At 40.9% G+C, this 19,961-nt stretch overlaps 1 protein-coding gene across 16 annotated transcripts in view; it reads right to left on the bottom strand.

Annotated features, from left to right (window-relative positions):
• myo18ab (myosin XVIIIA b) overlaps nt 1-19,961 on the bottom strand; it is a 158,677-nt gene that overhangs the window by 121,113 nt on the left and 17,603 nt on the right. For 8 of the 16 annotated variants that reach the window (XM_067593802.1, XM_067593803.1, XM_067593795.1 and 5 more), the window contains exon 1: nt 782-957. The exons of 3 other annotated variants lie outside the window; for them this stretch is intronic. Coding sequence is in view for 1 of the 13 variants with exons in the window: in XM_067593804.1 (XP_067449905.1) it covers nt 2,951-3,061 (111 nt within the window). In the remaining 12 variants the exon portion in view is untranslated. Of the gene's footprint in view, nt 1-781; nt 959-2,950; nt 3,141-19,961 lie in introns of those variants that run through there. 5 more of the 16 variants (XM_067593789.1, XM_067593793.1, XM_067593791.1 and 2 more) reach the window with 3 other exon arrangements.

Genomic DNA, 19,961 nt, shown 5'->3' with positions numbered 1-19,961 from the left:
AATTATAATTAGGATTTTTGAGCTATTGATATACAGTAACATATGGCAGATACATGCAAAATAAAATATAAAATAATCAAACTGATATTCAAAGATCTGCTGCATTAAACAGACCAAACTAGAGATGCAATGATTAATCTATTAGTCCATCTTTAATTATAATTTGCATAGAATCATTAATTTGAACAATAAAGCTTGTAGAATGATAATAACATCATATCATCATGATGACATTCTGCCTTAACAATACTGAATGAACACCCACCTATAAAAGCATATATTCTAATCAAAATCTGAAAGACCAAAAAACTTAAAATTGAACATTTCAAAGTCAAAGTATCATAATTACAAATGAAGTCCTTATCAAATGCCTTAACTAACACAATAAATGTTACAAAAGCCATGAAAACCAATGGTACAACATAAAAGCTAACTAAATTTCAGTCCCAACTACATTCTCCACCAAATCATACACAGCACATGAGCGCCCACTGTGCAAGGAACCAAAAAGCCTACATTAACCATCTCTTCAAACCAGTCCAACCAACCTTCCACACACTTCTTACTGATTAACATACAAGTAGGAAAAGGGGAACTGTTACAATGACACAAAGGCTGTTATTGTAAAATGCTACTTTCAAAACGGCTCAAGCTCCCCCCCTCAGCTAACCCCGATCTAAAAATAGTGTCACTGGCTGTGGTGCATTGAGGCCCCTTGCTTGTCATGGATTTTCTACATAACACCCCACTTCTGTTAAAAAGTTACCATGAATTTTTCTACCTGTTAGTGAAGTAATTTCACAGCTCCTGTATCCAAACTGTCCCCAGAAGTCACCGATTGGATTCAAAACTGACCAAAGCAGAAGAGGTGAGCGAGCGGCTGGAGACGCAGAGTAGAGAGTGGAGCAGCAGGGCCGAGGAGAAGGGGAGCGCTCTGATAGGCCAGCTATTCCTGACACTGGACAGACAGGAGATGTGGGGACAGCTGTCGTGATATGAGGGTGTTGAGCGGGGGTAAAAATAGGACCCTCTGCTCTCCAGCCCGGACAGGTCTGCCATGACCCCCCACCACCACCTACACAATCCAATCAGCAGTCACACTGCAGCTCCACACATGCTGCTGCAGTTGCTGTCATCTCAGCTGCTTCTGTGCGTGTGTGTGTGCATGTGTGTCTGTGTGTGTGAGCGTCTGTTAATGTGATTGAGAAAGTACTGTGTACAATTGCTTATCTTGTAAGTCAGATATACTGTACTAAAATACAGGGGATTGACATCACGGTGCATTCAGGGACTCTCAGAAGCAGCTGTAGCATGCTGGTGCTCCTTTAGATATGGAGTCCAGCCACAGACATTAGCCTACTTTTGGGTAGAATAACCAAAAGGAAGAGGTAACTAGGGCTGCAATTAATGTTTATTGTCATTATCAACTAATCATTTTGTTTTCATGATGGAATCATTGTTCAGTCTCTGAAATGTTTAAAAAAAAAAATAGTACTGAAGGTGAGTAAAGAATGTGAAGCTAATATATATTTTTATATATATTTTTATATTGCATATAAAACATATAGAAAGACATGTTTGGAAGCAATTTTGACCTGGGCAGTGCAATAGAGAAGAATGATTTAACTTGAGAGAAAACTTAAAACTTATAGTGAGACTTAGTGATGCCACTTTATAAATATACAAAGACAGAAGAGGAAAGTTATTAGCTAGCTAGAGCTAACATTTGTACAGTCGGTGGTATTAGCTGTTTGGGGCAAATAAAAGGGGAGTGAAATTCAAATCCACACAAGGCAAAAACTTTGCTTTGCACTTGGTCTGAACATACCTCAACAGTCTCCAGCTATGCTAGCAGCTCTGTGCGGCTGTGCTTTGGCTAAATGAGTCAGCATGCTAACATGCTTTCGAAGACAATGTTGATGTTTGGCAGGTAACTTTTACTATGTTCATCAACTCTGTTTGCTAATTAGCACTACACACAAAGTACAGCTGAGGTTGATGTGAATGTCATTAGTTTGCAGGTATTTGAAGAGGAAAAGTCAGAGTAAAAAATAATTATAGTTCATCATTTGGAGACCACGAATGTCTTTATAATCCATCCAAAAAGTGTTGAGATATCTGAGTCCAGACTAAAGCAGTGAATTGACAGATTGACATTGCCATCTCTAAAACCGTGCTGCTAACACACCTAACCTGGCTAACCATGGCTAAGATACAAAACAGCAAAATTTCTCAAAGTGAAAGATGACATCCTCATGTCTTGTTTTGTCCAACCAACAGTCAAAAAACCTGAGATATTCAATTTACAATGATATAAAACAAAAAGAAAGCCAATACATTCTCACATCTGAAAAGCTAGAGCCAGCATATGTTTGACATTTTAGCTTGATAAATGATGATTCATGGATTATCAACATTTCTGTCAGTTGAGAGAGAATACACTGGGGCAAACCAACAGAGGATCCAAAATAACAATATGGAGTATGACAGAATGGTTTCTTAATATAACTGAAACTTTATGTATTAACTTCTATGCTGAATTTACGACCAATTAACAATAAGTTGCACAGTGTTACACTTGGTGAGTCATGCTTATTCATGGCAAAGCAATATTAAACTGTCTGATTTTTGAAGGGAGTTTTGTTCTTTCAAGCAACCACCAGTTGGCTATGCTATTTCTGTTTTACAGAATATATATATATATATATATAATATACTATATACAATATAATTTTCTGTCACTCATTTTTAATACAACCTCATACTACAACCTCAGACTAGCTTAAAAGATATGAAAGTAAGTCGAAAGGCATTAATGGAGTTGCACTATTCAACCCCAAAGAGGGATTTCAGATGTTCCTCACTGTTATAATTGGAAACATTCAAGTTATAATTACCTTTATGATCCCTTCATTGAAACTAGAGTTATGATGATCTACTGGTAACATACCTTTAGACTTCGTCCAATCATCATATTCAATCCCACGTCCAGTACCTCAAATTCCACCAAAAGCCTCTCTCCCGTTTCATCAGCTGTGTGCTCTCTCTGCTTTCCTATCATCTGTTTCACTAAATACACAGGACTATTACATTTTGTCCATCTGGACTTTAGTGTGTGCTGTAAGTTCTATTGTCTTCCTGTGTGAGACTGTTTCGTGCAGCATAGAGGAAGAAGCCTGAGCATTTCAAAAGGAAGACAGCGCAAAGAAAAACAGAAGCAACATGTTACCGGAAATAATGCACAGGCTTCCCTCACTGCTTATAGTGAAGGTAAAACAGCTCATCATTCTCCTGATACTGCGTCTAAAACTTAACTAATTTTTCAAATAGTTTTCATTTGAATGAAAACCTCCAAGAAACAAGACAAGAAAGTTATCCTATTAGAAAACAGGTTATTTATTTCACATAAAAGCTCTGTTCAGTTGGACACAAAGTTTCAGTTTAACTGATGATTCAATTAAAGAAACAAGTTGCAGGCATCACAGCAGGACTAACCCTAACTTCAAGCTTCCGTTTAACAGTTTCCAAGTTGTAATATAAAATCCACCACAAGTTGGATAAATGGTGGATGCAACAAAAAGGGGGGGAAATAATAATGCATCCCTGTAATGAATGTAATAATGGGTTAGGTTTAATATTTACTGAGTGCAAACTGACAAACCTTAAAAATATTAAAATCTATTGATGACAACTTCATCAATAAACTCATTTTGAAGGTTTTTAAAAGACATTATGGGCAAGGATTAAAGGTCTGAGTCAATAAAACATGCACATATATTCGGGTGTTTTCACTCTGCAGTCTTCCCAAGGTCTGCAAGACACCCGCCCTTAAAAGTGGCTGCATCTGGTGTCTTTCTGACAGAATGGGGCGTTTCCAAAAGTTGGTAAGAGTTCAAATTATTAGTCAAACAGACATATCAAAGCATTCACATTTCCCATTACAATAGCAGAGAAGTAGGTGTGGATATACACACTGAGGCTGAGCAACTTGTCTGCAGCTTTTTACTTGCACATGAAGCAGGAAGCAGTCAGTCAACTGCCCCCTCTGTGTCTGTCCTCCAGGTCAAACTTTCTTGTGGGTTTAGAAAGAGATAGTTTGGTGTCAAGTGTTATGGAAAAATCTTGGAGCAGAATACCAGGAAAACCTTGGATGACTTAAGCAATAGAATTTATTGACACTCATCGATTAAGGAGACACTTGGGGTACAGTCTAACACTGTGAATGCTACCCAAAAGTCTGAAGGGGAGCCGTGAACAACTCTAGTGTATTTACACATGGATCAGCCAATTGCTTGTACTCATCTGAAGGGTTAAATGGTACTGTGCAATGACAATGCAAGACAGGTCTCATAGCAGACATCAACGATGCACATGCTGGCAATGTTTTAGGAACTTGATGAATGTTTGACACCTTGTAAATATGTTGCATATTAAAATCTGCCAAAGTCCAGCAATACAAAAATCAACAGTGGATTCTAAGAATTGAAATTCTTGTGAGGCTCTGTTATCAAGGAATGGTTAGATACTGTTCATCTGGACTAGAGTGAATGATAGCATCCAGCTCACATAACAAATCTCACCACATTAAATTAATTGGGGCTTTTATCAGAGATAAGGAAGAATGCTGTACATCTCAACCTTCAACAATTACAGTAGAATTTTTAGACATGGGCTCTACCATAGAAATACTGTCAACTCCTACTGTGGTAGCAAAGTTAGAAGTTGGTGTACAAAGTTGCTAGCTCCACTAGCAACCAAATATCAACTGGAGTACCCTTAACCTCAACTGGCATAGCTGGATCTTCCACAGGACAAGCAGAAAGCCAAATTATTGCTGCCTGTAATTTAGGTTGCTGCTCTGATCCTGTTTCTCCATGGCCTCCCTATGCCTGATTGGGATTTGTTTCCTGCCCCTCGAAATCTTATAGAGGTGGGGGGTGCTTGAGCATGCGGACAGCCAAACATTGTACAATCACATTTTGTGTTGTGGAATTTTCCTCAGCGCGATCTACCCTCCCGGGCCCAATGGCCTGGTCTGCCACATCTGTGACAATTGCCTCTTTTCTGTCTATTAGAAGTATCATAGAACTGCTGTCCACTCCTCTTGTGAAGCTTATAATCTTTGTTTACATGTTTACATCATCTGTTTAGGACCTGCAAAAGAGCTACTCCGTGAGAAAACTTAGCTTCTATGCAACTGCAGTATTGTATTTATTGTTGCTTTCCAATTCTTGTCCTGCCAATCCACCACAGACACTTTGCATGCTGCGGCAATATGTGGCTTTAAATTTTGTTTTATCTATATCATGATGAACCACTGAATGAAATCTGGCGAGGGCTCCTCACTGCCCTGCACAATCTGAATAACCTGCAAACAATCATTGTGGTCTCGTACACATTTTATACTGGCTGCTATGGCATCGTTGCTTACTCGATCAATCAGTGTTTTATTTGTAGGCCATTGGCAGGGAAGTCAAATTCCTCTTTACACAGCATCCATTCAGTCCCATATGTGAACGTTATCAGCTGCTTCACATCAAGCACTAAACAGTTGTAAACAGTACACACTTGGGTAAGCCACCATAGATATTCATCTGGGCATGTAATTGGATTAGCGGCTTCCCTAACTATGTCCATAACTTCAGATGGGGTCCATTGTTTGCAAACAGGCGTATCACCTATCATGATTTTAGGTGCTATCTTAACATGAAAATTCTTCCTTTGCCTCTGAGCCTGTGCCCTTGTTGTAGGAGGGCGGGTTTCTTTGTCTGTTTTCGGAGCAGGACCTGCATGTGAAGCTGATGTTTCTATCTCTCCCTCTGTGAGGGGAGTGTCTACAATGATGGTCTTCCCTTCGTTTCCAGACTCCTCCCTTTTGGGCGTCTCTTCCTGCTCTGAATCTGAACCAGAGGCAACCTCCACTTCTCTGCTAACACAGCTTGGGCAAGAAACAAGACATCTTCTATCATCTCTACACCTTTCTCATCTGTGCGATTGTTAGTCTGCAGTTTTGGATAGAAATGAAACCTTGCTATTTCCGCTATCCTCAACACTTCCACTACTCATTTTGCTTCTTAATGACTGATTTGGAACTAGCATATTAACAATGTTTAAGTTAACAGCTTGTCAGGGGTTGGTGGGTGATTTTCCTGGTATTTTGCCCTGCCATATATCATTGTCTTAGCACTCGCCACAATATCCTTAGATTGACGCTCTTTAATTTTCGTCATTTCTGCCGCTCCAGTCTGCAGTTCACTTTCCAACAAAGGAATGTGACATGCAGCAAAACAGCAATTTCCCTCCACTCTCACACATACTCCCTCATGTATTTGAAATCCTAGGCCTGATTTCCTTTATTTGGGTCTGTCATCCTCTCTGCCATTCGCAGCTTACAGTCCTCAAATGACTCTTCATACGGTCACTCGTGACGCACACATGCAAATCAGTAAATCCTGTTGCAGCATCCAAAAGTCTCCATTCTCTTTTAGTCTGATTTATTTTTTAATTTGAGAATATCCATTTATTCATTCATAATAAATAAGCCCATGTACACTGTTTATCAGCACCTAGAAGCTTTCACTGTGGACATAAGCCCCTTTTACACAGCCTATTCAAGGCGGGAATGCTGCGCCTTTATTCCACCTCACTGTTCTGTATAAAAGGTACAGACACGGAGTTGGGTGGCAGAGTTGCTCTGCCAATAAGCCAGCTACAGAGGTAGCCAGAGCCAGACATGGGACAGCCGGCACAGCTACAATGTGGAATCATTGTGTAAAAGAGCCTGTAGACTCACACTACAGAGTTCAATTACACAGAAATAGGCCTACCACCAAGTTGGTCCAGAAAAAAACCCTCAACACCCAAGGGGGGAGCTTCAAATGTCATAACCGACCACTGACACCAGCTTTTAATTTAATCTATTTCAGACAACACATCAAGTTAACCTTTTTTTTTTTTTGCTCACTTGATTTCTCTCTCTTTTCTTTATGATCTCATCAAACACAGACATTGCAAGGCAAAATAAAATAGATTTGCACCTACCAGTTACCTTCAGTTCTGTTGAGATCTTGTTCATGGTGCCAATTTATTATGGAAAAATCTTGGAGCAGAAATATCAGGATAATTTTGGATGTCTTAAGCAAAAGAATTTATTGACAATCAGTTGGGGTATAGACTAAGTGCACAGTCCTGACATTGTGAATGTTACCCAAAAGTTTGAGGGAGAGCTGCGAGCAATGCCTAGTTAAACTTCAGATAGGGTTTTGTTTAGCAGGCAGCCCTGATGTCTGCATGCTCCTAGCAATTGAAGCATGGCTAAAGGCTTGCAGGGTTATGTTTAGGCAACTCAACATTTTCTGTAAAGATAAGGGAAAGGTCAGTGTTTTGGTTAAATATTGAAGGAGTCAACACTGACTTGAAGCATGTGACTTCAGTGGCAATTAGAGATGCACAATAAGTCAATTAATGATATATATAATAATTAGTAGATCGACAGAAAAGTAATCTGCAACTATGTTGATAATAAAATCATCGTTTTTGTTGCTTTTTAAGGAAACACTAAAGTTGATGACTACATCTTCTCTAATGTGAGGATTTGAAGCGTTTGTATGTTTTACATGATAGTAAACTGAACCTCTTTAGATTTTGGACTGTTGATCAGATAAAACTTTAATATGCATTTCTCTCTATTTGACTATTTTATAGACAAAAAGATGAATTGAGAAAATCATCGGCAGATAAATCGTTGATGAAAATAATCCTTAGTTGCAGCCCTAGTGGCAATGTCTTACTTTCTTTGTACATCCAAAACTCCAACTCCTCTGTACACATGAACTTAGTTGTGAATATATATGAACTGAAGTGAGTATTATCCAGTAGTACACCATCTTTAGATCTGAGGCTTTATGATAATGATTCCTGTGGGTATAAAAAGCTGCTGAGTTTTTCTTGCTAGAGGAAATTGTGCAGTGAGGTTTCCCCCAATCTGTCTTTACTAAAACAACTAAATCTTTCAACAAAGTACATCCACCCACACAAGGACACACATCCCCAGGCAGCATGATCAAACCATCTAGTGATCTGCTGCAGTGCCATTTTTCCCAACCACCTCTACTTCTGCACCACAAGATGGAGCCAGAGCACCAGAAAATGACCCACATGTTTTTGGAATCCTCACACAGGCCACACAAAGCCTCCATTATTTCCCAGTGGCTGCCATGATATTGTAGAGAGGGAATGCCAAAGTAATATAGATTAAGTGCAGACAAAGTGCGCTGTGAAATGAACAGAGCCATGACAGCTTTGGTCCAGCTGACAGTGGGGAGGAGGAGGAGGAGGACTAGGGGGGTGTTTACAGGCGAGGCCGTCTTGGGAAATATAGCTTAAAGAAGAGGGTGGGGTAAGAATGAAGGGTGAGGAGAGAAATGCAGTGATGTAACAGTACATTCAAGAGTGGCTACAAGTATTATGAATGGCAAGGAAGTGTGTCACGTGTAGGAGCACTGGTGTGAAGTCAGATCAGCTGAAAACAAGACAGGAACCTGAAAGTCTGTCACTGACACTCTGGCATCTAACCAACAAAACATTCACAAAGTATGCTGACCAAATCATGTTTGGTTTTTTTTTAATCCTAAGAGCCTTATCTATGGCTTATTCAATGACATGTAGAAAAACTATCAGTGTAATATAAGTGATCTGTGAGAGCTCACTCCATCTATCCTGTGGGGAAAATATCTGTTCTGATGCAAAGACGGGAAATGTTTCTGTGTACATTCTATGACTGTGGCCCTCTCATCCATCTCAAAGACACAGACTAAAGGGGCTCTGTGGATCTTAAAGTGGCTGGTTAGGTTTGAGGGCTCCACTCTTACTGGCAACCTGGAATGTCAATCAAAAGAGTATCTATAAGACCGATGAGACAACTTTTTTTCAATGTCCATCTTTAGCATCATTAGCATACTTTCAGAATTGACCACTATATGATGTGACAATGAAGGAAAGGTTTGTGATTGGTCATTCTGAATGTCAATCAAAACACCTTTTCAAGTCAAAGTCAGGCAGGTCTGAAACGTGTCTAAGACATCTGATATGGCAAACCAAAAAGAACATTTCACAACATGAAAAAATAAAATGTGCTTTGTCACTTGTACACACTTGGATTTGCTCATAGAAAGGGAAAATTAAATTGCCTAATTTCTGAATTTCAATTAGCTACATGTTTACGGTTTCTAAGATGTTGACTATGAGTTTCTGTCAGTCAGTTTTAACACAGCCATATAAGCAGCTTTTAAGATATTAAAGGGGTATTCTAATGCTTTAGTATTTCAAGTTGAGGGTCTTGCCCAGGACACATTGAAGAAAAGAATGGTCAAACACTGAAGCAGCAGAGGCAGATATGTGGTCCAGCTCCAAAAACACAGAATCCTACATTTCCCATACTGCAGCTCCTCAGTGTGTCTGTTAGACATTACAGTCCTTGTCTTCAACAGTCCATCTCCTTCAGGCTACAGAGATAACAGGCGCTAATGTGACACAATTCAAATGTGCGTTTGATATTTGATGCAATGGTATGTGATATTCCCCTTACAGTTCTCTAATGGTTTCTGCTGACAGCAGATGGTGGCAGTGTTAATGCCAAGGTCACGCGCACACACACACGGATTATACCACAATCCATTCAATCATTTTTCCTACTAGGGGGCTGATTTCATTCCACTCTGGTGTTGACAGGTGTGAACATGTTTGTGAAGGACACATTGATCCAGTCCCTGTTCTGACTGCCATTACTCATACTGAGTATTGGCAGTCACCCTTTTTTCTGGGCTGTTTTGATCCTTGGACCTCGTCATTCAGACATCAACAAGCTCTAGGTTCCAGGGCTAAGCTTATTAGGCAACTAAAATCAGCACAATTAATGACATGCCATGTGTGCACAGTTATATGCAAACACCCCTCAAGAATTCCACCATGAGGACTGAGATGATGCATGCAGTCACTGTCTTTACATTTCCATCTTTATACATTATAAATGGATTCAAAAACAGAGAACTAGATGGTTTTTTTCATCCTTTTAAAGTAACCAGGTGAGCAGTTTCACTCTGCCTCCACTCCATGTTCTGGACTAGACTTAACACGCCCCAGAGATAAGTCTGGGACATGTTAACACATAGATATGAAATTGATACAGACCTGGGGCCAGTTGCATAAACTCAGTTTAAGACTAGTCTTGGCCTTAGACTGGTCTTAGATTGGTACACCAAGGTACAGGTATGAGCAGGACACAACAGATACATACATGAATGAGGAATGTGTATGAATATGGGAAAGGGTATGGATACAATAGAGGTATTGGTAAAGGTTCTGCCTACGCCAGCAGCCAGCTCATAGACTATTTGATTACTGGTAGTGTGTATATGCTTTCAACAGCACCACTTCTAAATGATGAACACCACAGCTGAAACTTCACTTTGTACATAATAATCATGACGAACACAAACAACAGCCTCCGCTCTCTGTCCTCCCCTCTGCTCTCTATGTCTGTGTTTGAGGGCAGGGCTAAGCTCCTCCAAACACACACACACACACACACACACAACTGACAGCAGAGCAGAGAGGCCGGCAGACACGTTACAACCAGGTGAAGTGAAAGATAAAGTTCTACTCCAGTTGATAACAACTACACTTGTTACTTTAAGTACAATAAAAGCTTTGGGAGTAAAAAGCTTTCTGTATGTAGTCTGTTTAACTATGCTACATATCTTAAAATCTGGCAAATTCCTGTAAACTTGGCAACAGGCTGAGACAAACCAGCCCCTCCTCTCTACCAGCGGTACCTGCAGGCAGTGAGGAAGAAGGACAGAGGACAGGAAAGGACTGATAGTGACTGATGTGTGTGCTCTTCATTCTTTCTAAAAGTCACTCGGTATTTTGAGGTCAGGAATATGATTTATTTTACTGACATGTTAGATTAGTTTCCAGTGAGATATTACTGAGTTTATATAGTGACTTTGTTGTTGTAAGTTACTGTTGCTGCTGAGTATCTTACTTCATCAGTGAGCATAGTTTCACTTTTCTTCTTGCTAATGTCTGAGTGTACTGTGAAAAACTACAACCTGTCTTCTTGTTGTTATTTTTATAAATATTGTAATGATAATGGTCCAAATGATGTGATAATGCAGCATTTTCAGTCAAATAACATCGGGGGGAGGATCCTCAACCCCCCTCCCCCTCAACTGTGTGGACTCTGTGGACATGTGGACATGGATAAACTTATCTGGAACCATGCTATGGTAGTTTCAAGGTATTCCACTGCCGGTGTACACAAATATAGGTCCTGGGGTTGTGGACTCAGCACACGCACAACAGCACCGCTGCTGAAAAAAATCCTAGAGGAAACACTGACTGGTAGAGCTGGAATCCTGGGTCTTCATGGGTCTTACATTACCAGGTTGAGACGGTTCCAGATTTAATTTGGTGATGAATGAGGAGAACAGATCATCTACAGTACACATCTACATGTGGGTATGGCTTTGTGCTGGACTCAGTGGTGAAGTGGTATAACATTAGGCTTAAAATTGTTTCTTCAGTCTTTTTTTACAACTGTTTATCTCAAATTAGAGCAATCTAAAAGCAAAGAGCAAATCTAAGACTGCCAACCAGATCTAATTCATGTAGGACAAAATATAGCCTACAAGCTAAAGTAGAAGATGAAATCAAAGGCCAAGTACATTAGACAATATATCAGACATTAACCATGTATGGAGGGGGAGGGGGCAGACTGTGTGTGTGTGTGTATCATGTCTGTGTAAACTCCTCGTCTCAGCTGTGTTGCGGGGTTGCAGGGTGGCAGATGTAGGTCAGAAAGGGTGCATGGTATTTTTGTGTGCACATGTGATGCTAACAGATCATTTCATACACACATACACACTTCACTGCACTTCCTAAGTGATGTGGAGACTCTGCAAGACTGAACACTCCAAACTCCTTATTTGACACAGCACTACATGCACACACACACACACACACACACACACACACACACACACACACCACAGAATTTGGAGCAAAGCTGAAGAAAACAGCGTGACAGCCAGACATGTGAGGAGGTCACTGAACTACAGTTTTACCTTTTCACATTCAGATTAAAACATTTGAAATCAAGGAATAAAGCAGTCTAGGTAGAGCTTTACATACTGTGATCATCATCATTGGCCCAGAGGAATATTCTGAGCCCCACCTCTGGGCCAGAATATTCCCACTGGGCCAGGGAGTACCTGATTACCAAGGGCTGCTGGGTTCTTCAGGAAAACTTGAGCACCATTGGAGGACTCTGTGTCATGATGACAACGTACAGGATGACGTGCAGTACATATCTACAACACTGGAATGTGTCCAAGCATGTTTGTGAATGATGGGCGGTGCTGACTCTGTGGAATGTCACAACCCATATAGTGTTTCTTTTGGCCAACATCAAGCTCAAGCCTAAATCCGAGTTGGCATGCTCTCAGAAAGCTGTGCACTTAGACCAATACACACACACACACAGTATACACATCTGTTTCTTTAATAGTGTGATAGCCAAGAAGATTTTACTTGCAAATATCTGTAAACCAGTATAACCAGTCTAGTTACAGGCGGTGATGGGTACAAGATCAATCCGAGAGGTTGGGAGTTGATTATTGGGATGCATTTTTTCTAATCTGATTATTCTTGTGAATTACTAGTCTTCTGACCTCAAACAATTATTCAAATATAACATGCAGCTATGGTCTTGTATGAGTTTCGGGTATACGACTGACCTAAAACAACTATTTCCTTTGAACAATAAAACTCTGTGAACAAGAAGCAAATCACCACTAACTGCAGAAAACTACAACCCACAGAGCCACATAGCTACACAAAAACCCAAAGTGACACAACATATCAGATACCGGACTGACAAAACAGAAAAACACATCACAAAGACTCACAATGACGCACACAACGCCTCAAACAACCACAAGGAACACCCTGAAGTATACATTAAGATCTGCAAAGAACATCAAAGTACCACTAAACATAATATGAGATTGTAGTTCTTTGTGGCTGATTTCATAATTTGGAGTGCATTTCATGTGTACATCGGGTACACAATGTGGAACTGTTTAGTTTTGAGTATAATTCCCAAGTACAGCAAATGAGCCTTCAAGGAGGCAATGTGTATAGCTGTAACCAGGCACTATGTTGAAGGACTTAGAGTTCTAATAGTGTCAGATTCACCAGATATGGTGGACAAGAAGCACTCTAATCTAACAACATGACAAACAGACTAAACAGCTATCAGCTTCACAGTCACGTCTTGTTTCCTCCAAGTACGCTAATTCTGTCTGGCTGCAGTAATCTCGGTGGAATGCGTCAGCAGCACAAAACATGGATGTGGCTTTTTACACAACTCCTCAGATTCCAACAGTTCTGACCTCACATGCTGGGTCAAAGGGCAAGGGGGAGGGGCTACAGTGTACAGGCCAGCAGCAGCAGCAGCTTCATAAGCCAAACAGAGGAAGCAAGATTTGGACATAAACCATCGACTAAACCCTCCGTGATAGGAGAGTGGCTGAAAGCATGTATGGTTCCATTGATTGTATTGATGACTGGGGACAATGCATGTTAGTAGCCATCAGGGTGCGGAGTGTCTGTCAGCTGAACGCAGAGACCACACTGATATCGACCCTCCATTAATCCTGGTAAGACAGCAAGCACACCAACCTCCAAGTGTGAAAGTAACCAGAGCCTTACTGGTATTAGTTATTGTAATGTGATTACTGAATTTGAAATTATAATCCCTTACACCACCCGTTACTGGAAAAAACATTACATTACTGTAGCGTGTTACTGCCCAACACTGGACACAACTACCACTGAGTTAGTGAAAATGAGACTAGTGTTTGCTATGGTAATTTTCACATGTCATTCAATCCTGTTCATGATATCACTCAACATTACTTCACCAAAGTCAGTTACATTCATCCTCCTCAAAAATCCTGTACCGACTTTCACAGCAATAGTTGCAGATTTCAGTCCAGACCAAAGTGGTGAACTGACCAACTAAGCAACATTGCCATAGAGTCCTGCTGCTAATGTGGTCAAAAATAGCAGCTGCTACACTGTAGCTGTGGGGCTGAGTGATAATTAAATCCTGTAGACAAAACCATTAAATTTCTCCGGTACTACCTGTGCTGTGACTTTACAGCAACTGTTATACATTTGATTACATTTTTACTTATTACATAATCAGTCAATGCTTACAGTACAATACCAGGTGAAAGCCTACAGTATGCACACACCCACACATAGCAGTGATAGCATACTGTAGAGAACAATGAGCCTGGTACACAGCCTGCTCTCTCTGGCTGACAGAAGCCTCAGGGCTTAGGTCAGCTGAGGGATAACAGATAAAACACTGTGCTATTCACTGCCCTGTTTGCCCAAACGGAAACCGAACACCAGATTAGCTGAGTGGCACTGGACGTTTGCTGAAGTGTGGCCTTTGAGTTGAGTGTGTATACGTGTTGAGTGAGATATTGTGTATTGTGTAGCACTGGCACATTAACTTGCCTTTATATTTAGTGCTTCAATTAAATTTGGCAGGTTCATGAGAACAAAAGTACCCATTTGTGGAGACAAAAAAACAGTTCATTGGCTTTGGACTCCGCTGGTTGAACAAGAGAAATTCTTCACCCACCAGCAGCCCACTAAGTGTCTGCGATTGGTCTAAAATATCATGTGATTTGCGGTGTTGCCTTGTGGGAAAGGCTTTCCTGGTCCAAGCCTATTCCCTTGACTTGCATGTGTGTTAATATTGATTACTTAATACCAGTGCTGATATGATAACTGACATTCACAAACCAACATGAAAATGGTACTTTAAATACTTTTAGGGATACAAATGTGATTTTTATTTTTTTCATTTAATCAAAACATAAATGTTGTTGCAACACGAGCAGCCTCTATATTAAATCCCCCTCCAAACATCATATCCTAGTTTCAAAAACCTAGATAAGCCCTTGTCCCAGTTTATAGAAACCTGATAATGCTAAGTGGATCACCCCCCACCTGGGTGTAGGCCCAAGTAGCCAAATGGTCATCACGGGTCCACTTGGTTTCTGGTATCAGCTAGTATCAGAGAGGTCCAAATTATACTCTGTCTAATCGAGTCGGGTAGGAACCCATTGTATTCTCACAAGCATGGGTATTCAATGTTCCATGAAAACATCATATCACAAATATGAACAACGCCAACAATCATAACCAAGATATTTGAGAGGATATCAACTTGCCAGTGGGTGTTATAGTACTGAGCAGTGCAGCGTGATAGATACGCCCCTTCTTAAGCCCAAACTAGAAAAAAGTAGTTCAATGATCTAACAGAAATCTTGGATGTATGTCTGAGTATACATGCTCCTCAACTGCAATTTCCTCCTAAATTCAGCTCAAGACATAAATAGTATCAACATCCTTCCAAAAGCTCTGAGTGGAGTACAAATGCAAGTTCCAGTACACTCCACCCCCCTCTAGCTTTGAAGTTGTAATGGTCACGCTGAAATGGTTGGATGGATTCTGGAGACAGGAAATGGCAGGACTAGACCTCCTGCAGCTGTAGGTGGGTGTGGAACATAGTCACATACCTTCCTGGCTTTGGTGAATTTAAGAGAGTCATGATCCCCTGTTTGTTGTGTTTTTAACATCTTATAGATTAGGAAAATAAACTATAGATTCAGGAAATATACTATGGCAAATGTCCTCAAGTCTAAAACACGTATTGCACAACAAGCTGCCAGAAACAACTATTTTTAATAGACAAACTGTAATATATCCTGTAGCATCGTTAATGAAATTGTGTTTCTATGCTGGGAAACACTGAGGATATTCTTATATCCAAACATTCAAATGTGAAATTATAGTCTGCTAGCCTGGTTGATAGGTGGAGTTACACTTGTGCTGTGTACAACAACAGCAGTTTTGAGACACAGTACAGAGGTGAAATCCACAATTTGCATTTATAGGTGAGGGACAGTTTGTGTCACTACTAAAGCAAACAAGTCAGAAACCAAGCCAAGCCAGTATGGAATGCCAAATCCCTCTGCATTGCAGTCCTTATCACTACTACCACTCCTGCTGGCGAGGGGAGGATGCAGGGAACCATAGCACACTGTGTTGTCAGCTGCTTCTTTTCACTTGCCAGCAATGAGGTCCACCAGTAGGGGGTGACATGTGGGAGGTTCAGCCTATCCCTCCCAGATCTACAATCGACAGCCAGTGCAGCAACAAGAACCTTTGCCAAGAACCTTTGCCAACTTCCCACCCGAAGGTGGCCAGCTGTACCGCTGGGAATCACTCTGGGTCTCTGCAGTGGTGGGCAAGAACTTTACCCCTGGATTCTACACCCACATAGATTAAGTTAACCAGTATCCAGTGTTAGTGCTGCACCATGACTTAGTGGGGCACAGTGTTTCTGGCTAACTCAGCCAACAGCCAGTAATCACAGCTATCTATATTTTGGATATCATTTTGGATTCACCAGTTAAGCAAGCAAAAGTAGAAAATGCTCATTACACTGCTTATTGTCTCTGAGCAGTAGACTGTGGGCTGATAAGAGCAACTGAGTGACTGCTCCTATATCTTCATATTTACATTTGTGATATTTGCAGGCTGAGGTCAGGCCTGTAATTATCACAGAGGAAAGACAACTCCCTGTGTCCCAAAGGAATTCCATACACTGACAGAAGGCATGTCATATCCATACCCATGCATGCTGGCACTAACAGAGCCTATGCTATCAGTGCGTGGAACTTTCTGTCCTATATCCACAAGGTTAGACTGATAAAAGGTTTTGAACTTTGTTATAATTATGTGTGAACTGAAGCAGTTATCTTTACTTCAAATCAAATTGTACAAGACTGATCATTTCAGAAGTAATCTGGCTATACCAAGTGTACTTATGTTTTAATGAGGAGGTACTATACTGGTCTAACCTTCAAACACTTGCCACTCAGCATCTGTAATGCTTTCATGGCTGAATCTGCAATGATGTCCTTTTACAGTGACATCAGATAGCTGAACTTCCTTCACAATAAGTTTTAATTGACTAAAGATTATCATCATTATTTTCTCAATTAGTCAGTCATTTGGACTCTAAAATGTCAGAATATGGTAAAAATCTGTTTCCCAAAGCCCAAGGTGCAACCTCAAATGTCTTGCTTTGTCCCAAACATCAGTCCACAACCCAAAGATATACAATTTATTATCATAGAACACTAAAGAAACCAGAAAATATTCACCCTGAAAAGCTGGAACCAGAGAATTTTAGTATTTTTTAAAACACTCAAAATGATTAATCGATTAGCAATATAGTTCACTGTCAATCAAATAATAGATAATCAACTAACTGTTGCAGCTCTAGTTTGCTGCACAAATCTCATCAACAAGTAGTTTGTTGCCATGGATACAGCCAGGTGTGTCAGTTGAGGCAGTGTGTGCTGGCTATGATGCTGTGTCATTGTGCTCAGTGTGGAGAGAAAGGAGATTGCTGACAGTGTGGTTTTCAGTCAGCAGCAGTCAGCACTCACAGAGGCCAAACAAGCTGTGGCATTTGACCAAAACACAGACAAAGACACTGTGCCACTGCACCACTGGCTGCTTGCTCTAACACTCTCTCACAAGTTTATCACCTTCAGAAAGAGTGGCGGGAGAAGAAAGTGACTTGGTTTATGGGAAATGTGGTCTTGATTATAGCAAAAATATCAGCTTTAACAATGCCAGTGTAAGACAGGCTACCAGGGGAGACTTTTTCTCTCCCAATACCAATACCTCACATCAGGATATCTGCACAGGTCCAAAATGTTCAGTAAACCCACAGTAAACCTACCCAAACCCGACATGCATTCATTGATTGTAATTATTGTTATAAAGGCAGTCAGACCCGACCTGAATTGACCTGAGGATAGTTAGACCCAGTACAGAATGCAGTCAACCCAAACAGACCCGAACGTCTGCAGCAGCATGATGCTCTATCACTTAACAAGCTGCCACAGTGGAGAGTAGCAATAATCTAGCCTAATAATAATGTTCTACTAATGAATAAAGTCATAGAAACAAATTCCAAAATTTATTTGTTTATACAGTAAGCTTCAAGGACTAATTTATAGAAATAAGTGAAAGTTCTGTTTCTAGCCATCTAGTCCTGCAGTTATTATGACGTACAGCAGCACCATTCCTGCTTCAGCTTCCACACTGTGGTCGGGGAGAACAGGGGAGACTTTGTTTTCTACTCCTGGGCCGAATTTGTTGCCAACCTCATGGTTACCCCCTTCAATTTAGTAGTTGGCAAGCAAAACCCAGGAACTTGGCTTGGGTCTTAAGGAGTTGTAGCATTTATTTACTGACAAACTGTAGCTTAAACTCAACATTCTAAGCTACACTTACAGTACAGTTTTACAGCTAACTTTCCTCTATCCCGATCACCAGCACCTGCCTGCTCTGCAGCCACACCATCCCGCTCTGGACTGCATGCACGCACGCGCTTTTTTGGATCTGCTCGAGTATTAGCCATATTAACACACACACACACACCTAAGATATGTGGCAGTTAAACAGGAATGGGTATTAGTTCCTCAGAACAGAGTGGACCAGTGAAGATCCCTACTGCAGATACAGAGTGCAAATCTTTTTAAAATGACTATGACTATCACATTACTATGTGAGGCAACATGGAGCCAGGGTTTGCTGTGACACTGAAAACTGAGTCGACGGCCCTGCATGACTGAATGAATGTAACTGATAGCAGAAGCACTGAATGTTATACAGACATTGTTGGTCACACATGGTCACTGGAGTTTTGTTTCAGCGAGGAAGTTTTGACAGGGTCAATTTTTTGCAGCAGATTAATATACATTTGACGTACTAGTGAGTATATAGTATGACACTGAAACCAAACACCTCATTGTAATTTCTCAAACAACAGCTGCTGAACTCTCCAGACCTCTCTTCTTTACTCTGACAAGTCTTTCCTTCAGCAGTCTCCTCCATTATTCACCAGGCCTGCAGCATCTTTGTAAATAATTCAATTAGCAGGGAGAGAGAGAGAGAGAGAGAGTAGCGTAGACATCCCACTACGCCACAGCAGCACTGACTAAGAGGCTGTTCAGATGTTACATCTAGAAACGTGTGGAGAACGCCAGCCGTACCACTTTTATCCTTTTATCCAAGGTGCTTGGGAGGTTGCGCTACTGTCACTGCCGGCCGTTACTAAGAAACCAACCCAGCAGTTGGCAACTAGCGATGGTTGACCTTTCAACCGGCTGTTGTGACACCCTAAAACGGGAAAGGGTCAAGCAAGTCCTGTGGAGCTGATTGGTTAATTCTTTTCACGTGACCTGCAGTGTGCTTGCTGCTCTCAAAAAAGTTGAGATTTTTCAATCTCGGTGTGCTGCTGACGCACCCAAAAAAACAGGTGCGTCACAATGAATGTGGACCGCGACGGCATCACTTTTGGTTTTGAGCACATTTGTCTCCATTGAAAATAATGAATTTGGGCATACAAAAGAAAAATCTGGGCAGCCCCTACCTTACCATGCAGCAGCCAAGAGGGGAGAGAGATAGACAACTGTACTGCCACATTAAAGAAGACTACAGCAAAAATACTTGCTTGGTGCCCTAACAATGGCACTAGAAATACCTCTAGTCATAGAGTGCATATAGTAGGGCTTTCTTTGAGCCCTTTCCAGGCCTCAGCCCTCACTCCAATGTTTGTTTAAAGGAAATCCTCCTCTTATAGAAGTCCAAGTCCAGACATGTTATATTTCTGACATGTGACACTGCTGAAGATTATAACTCAGAGTTTTGACGTCTTCCACACGCTCAAAGGCCAACTGTGGGAGTGAAGCTCAGACCAAAGCAGGAAAAAATTGCAGGGAGTTGGCAACTAG

Source organism: Thunnus thynnus, chromosome 7 (genome assembly GCF_963924715.1).
Source record: "Thunnus thynnus chromosome 7, fThuThy2.1, whole genome shotgun sequence".
NCBI classification, from domain to species: domain Eukaryota; kingdom Metazoa; phylum Chordata; class Actinopteri; order Scombriformes; family Scombridae; genus Thunnus; species Thunnus thynnus.
This window is presented reverse-complemented; position numbering and strand designations above follow the sequence as displayed.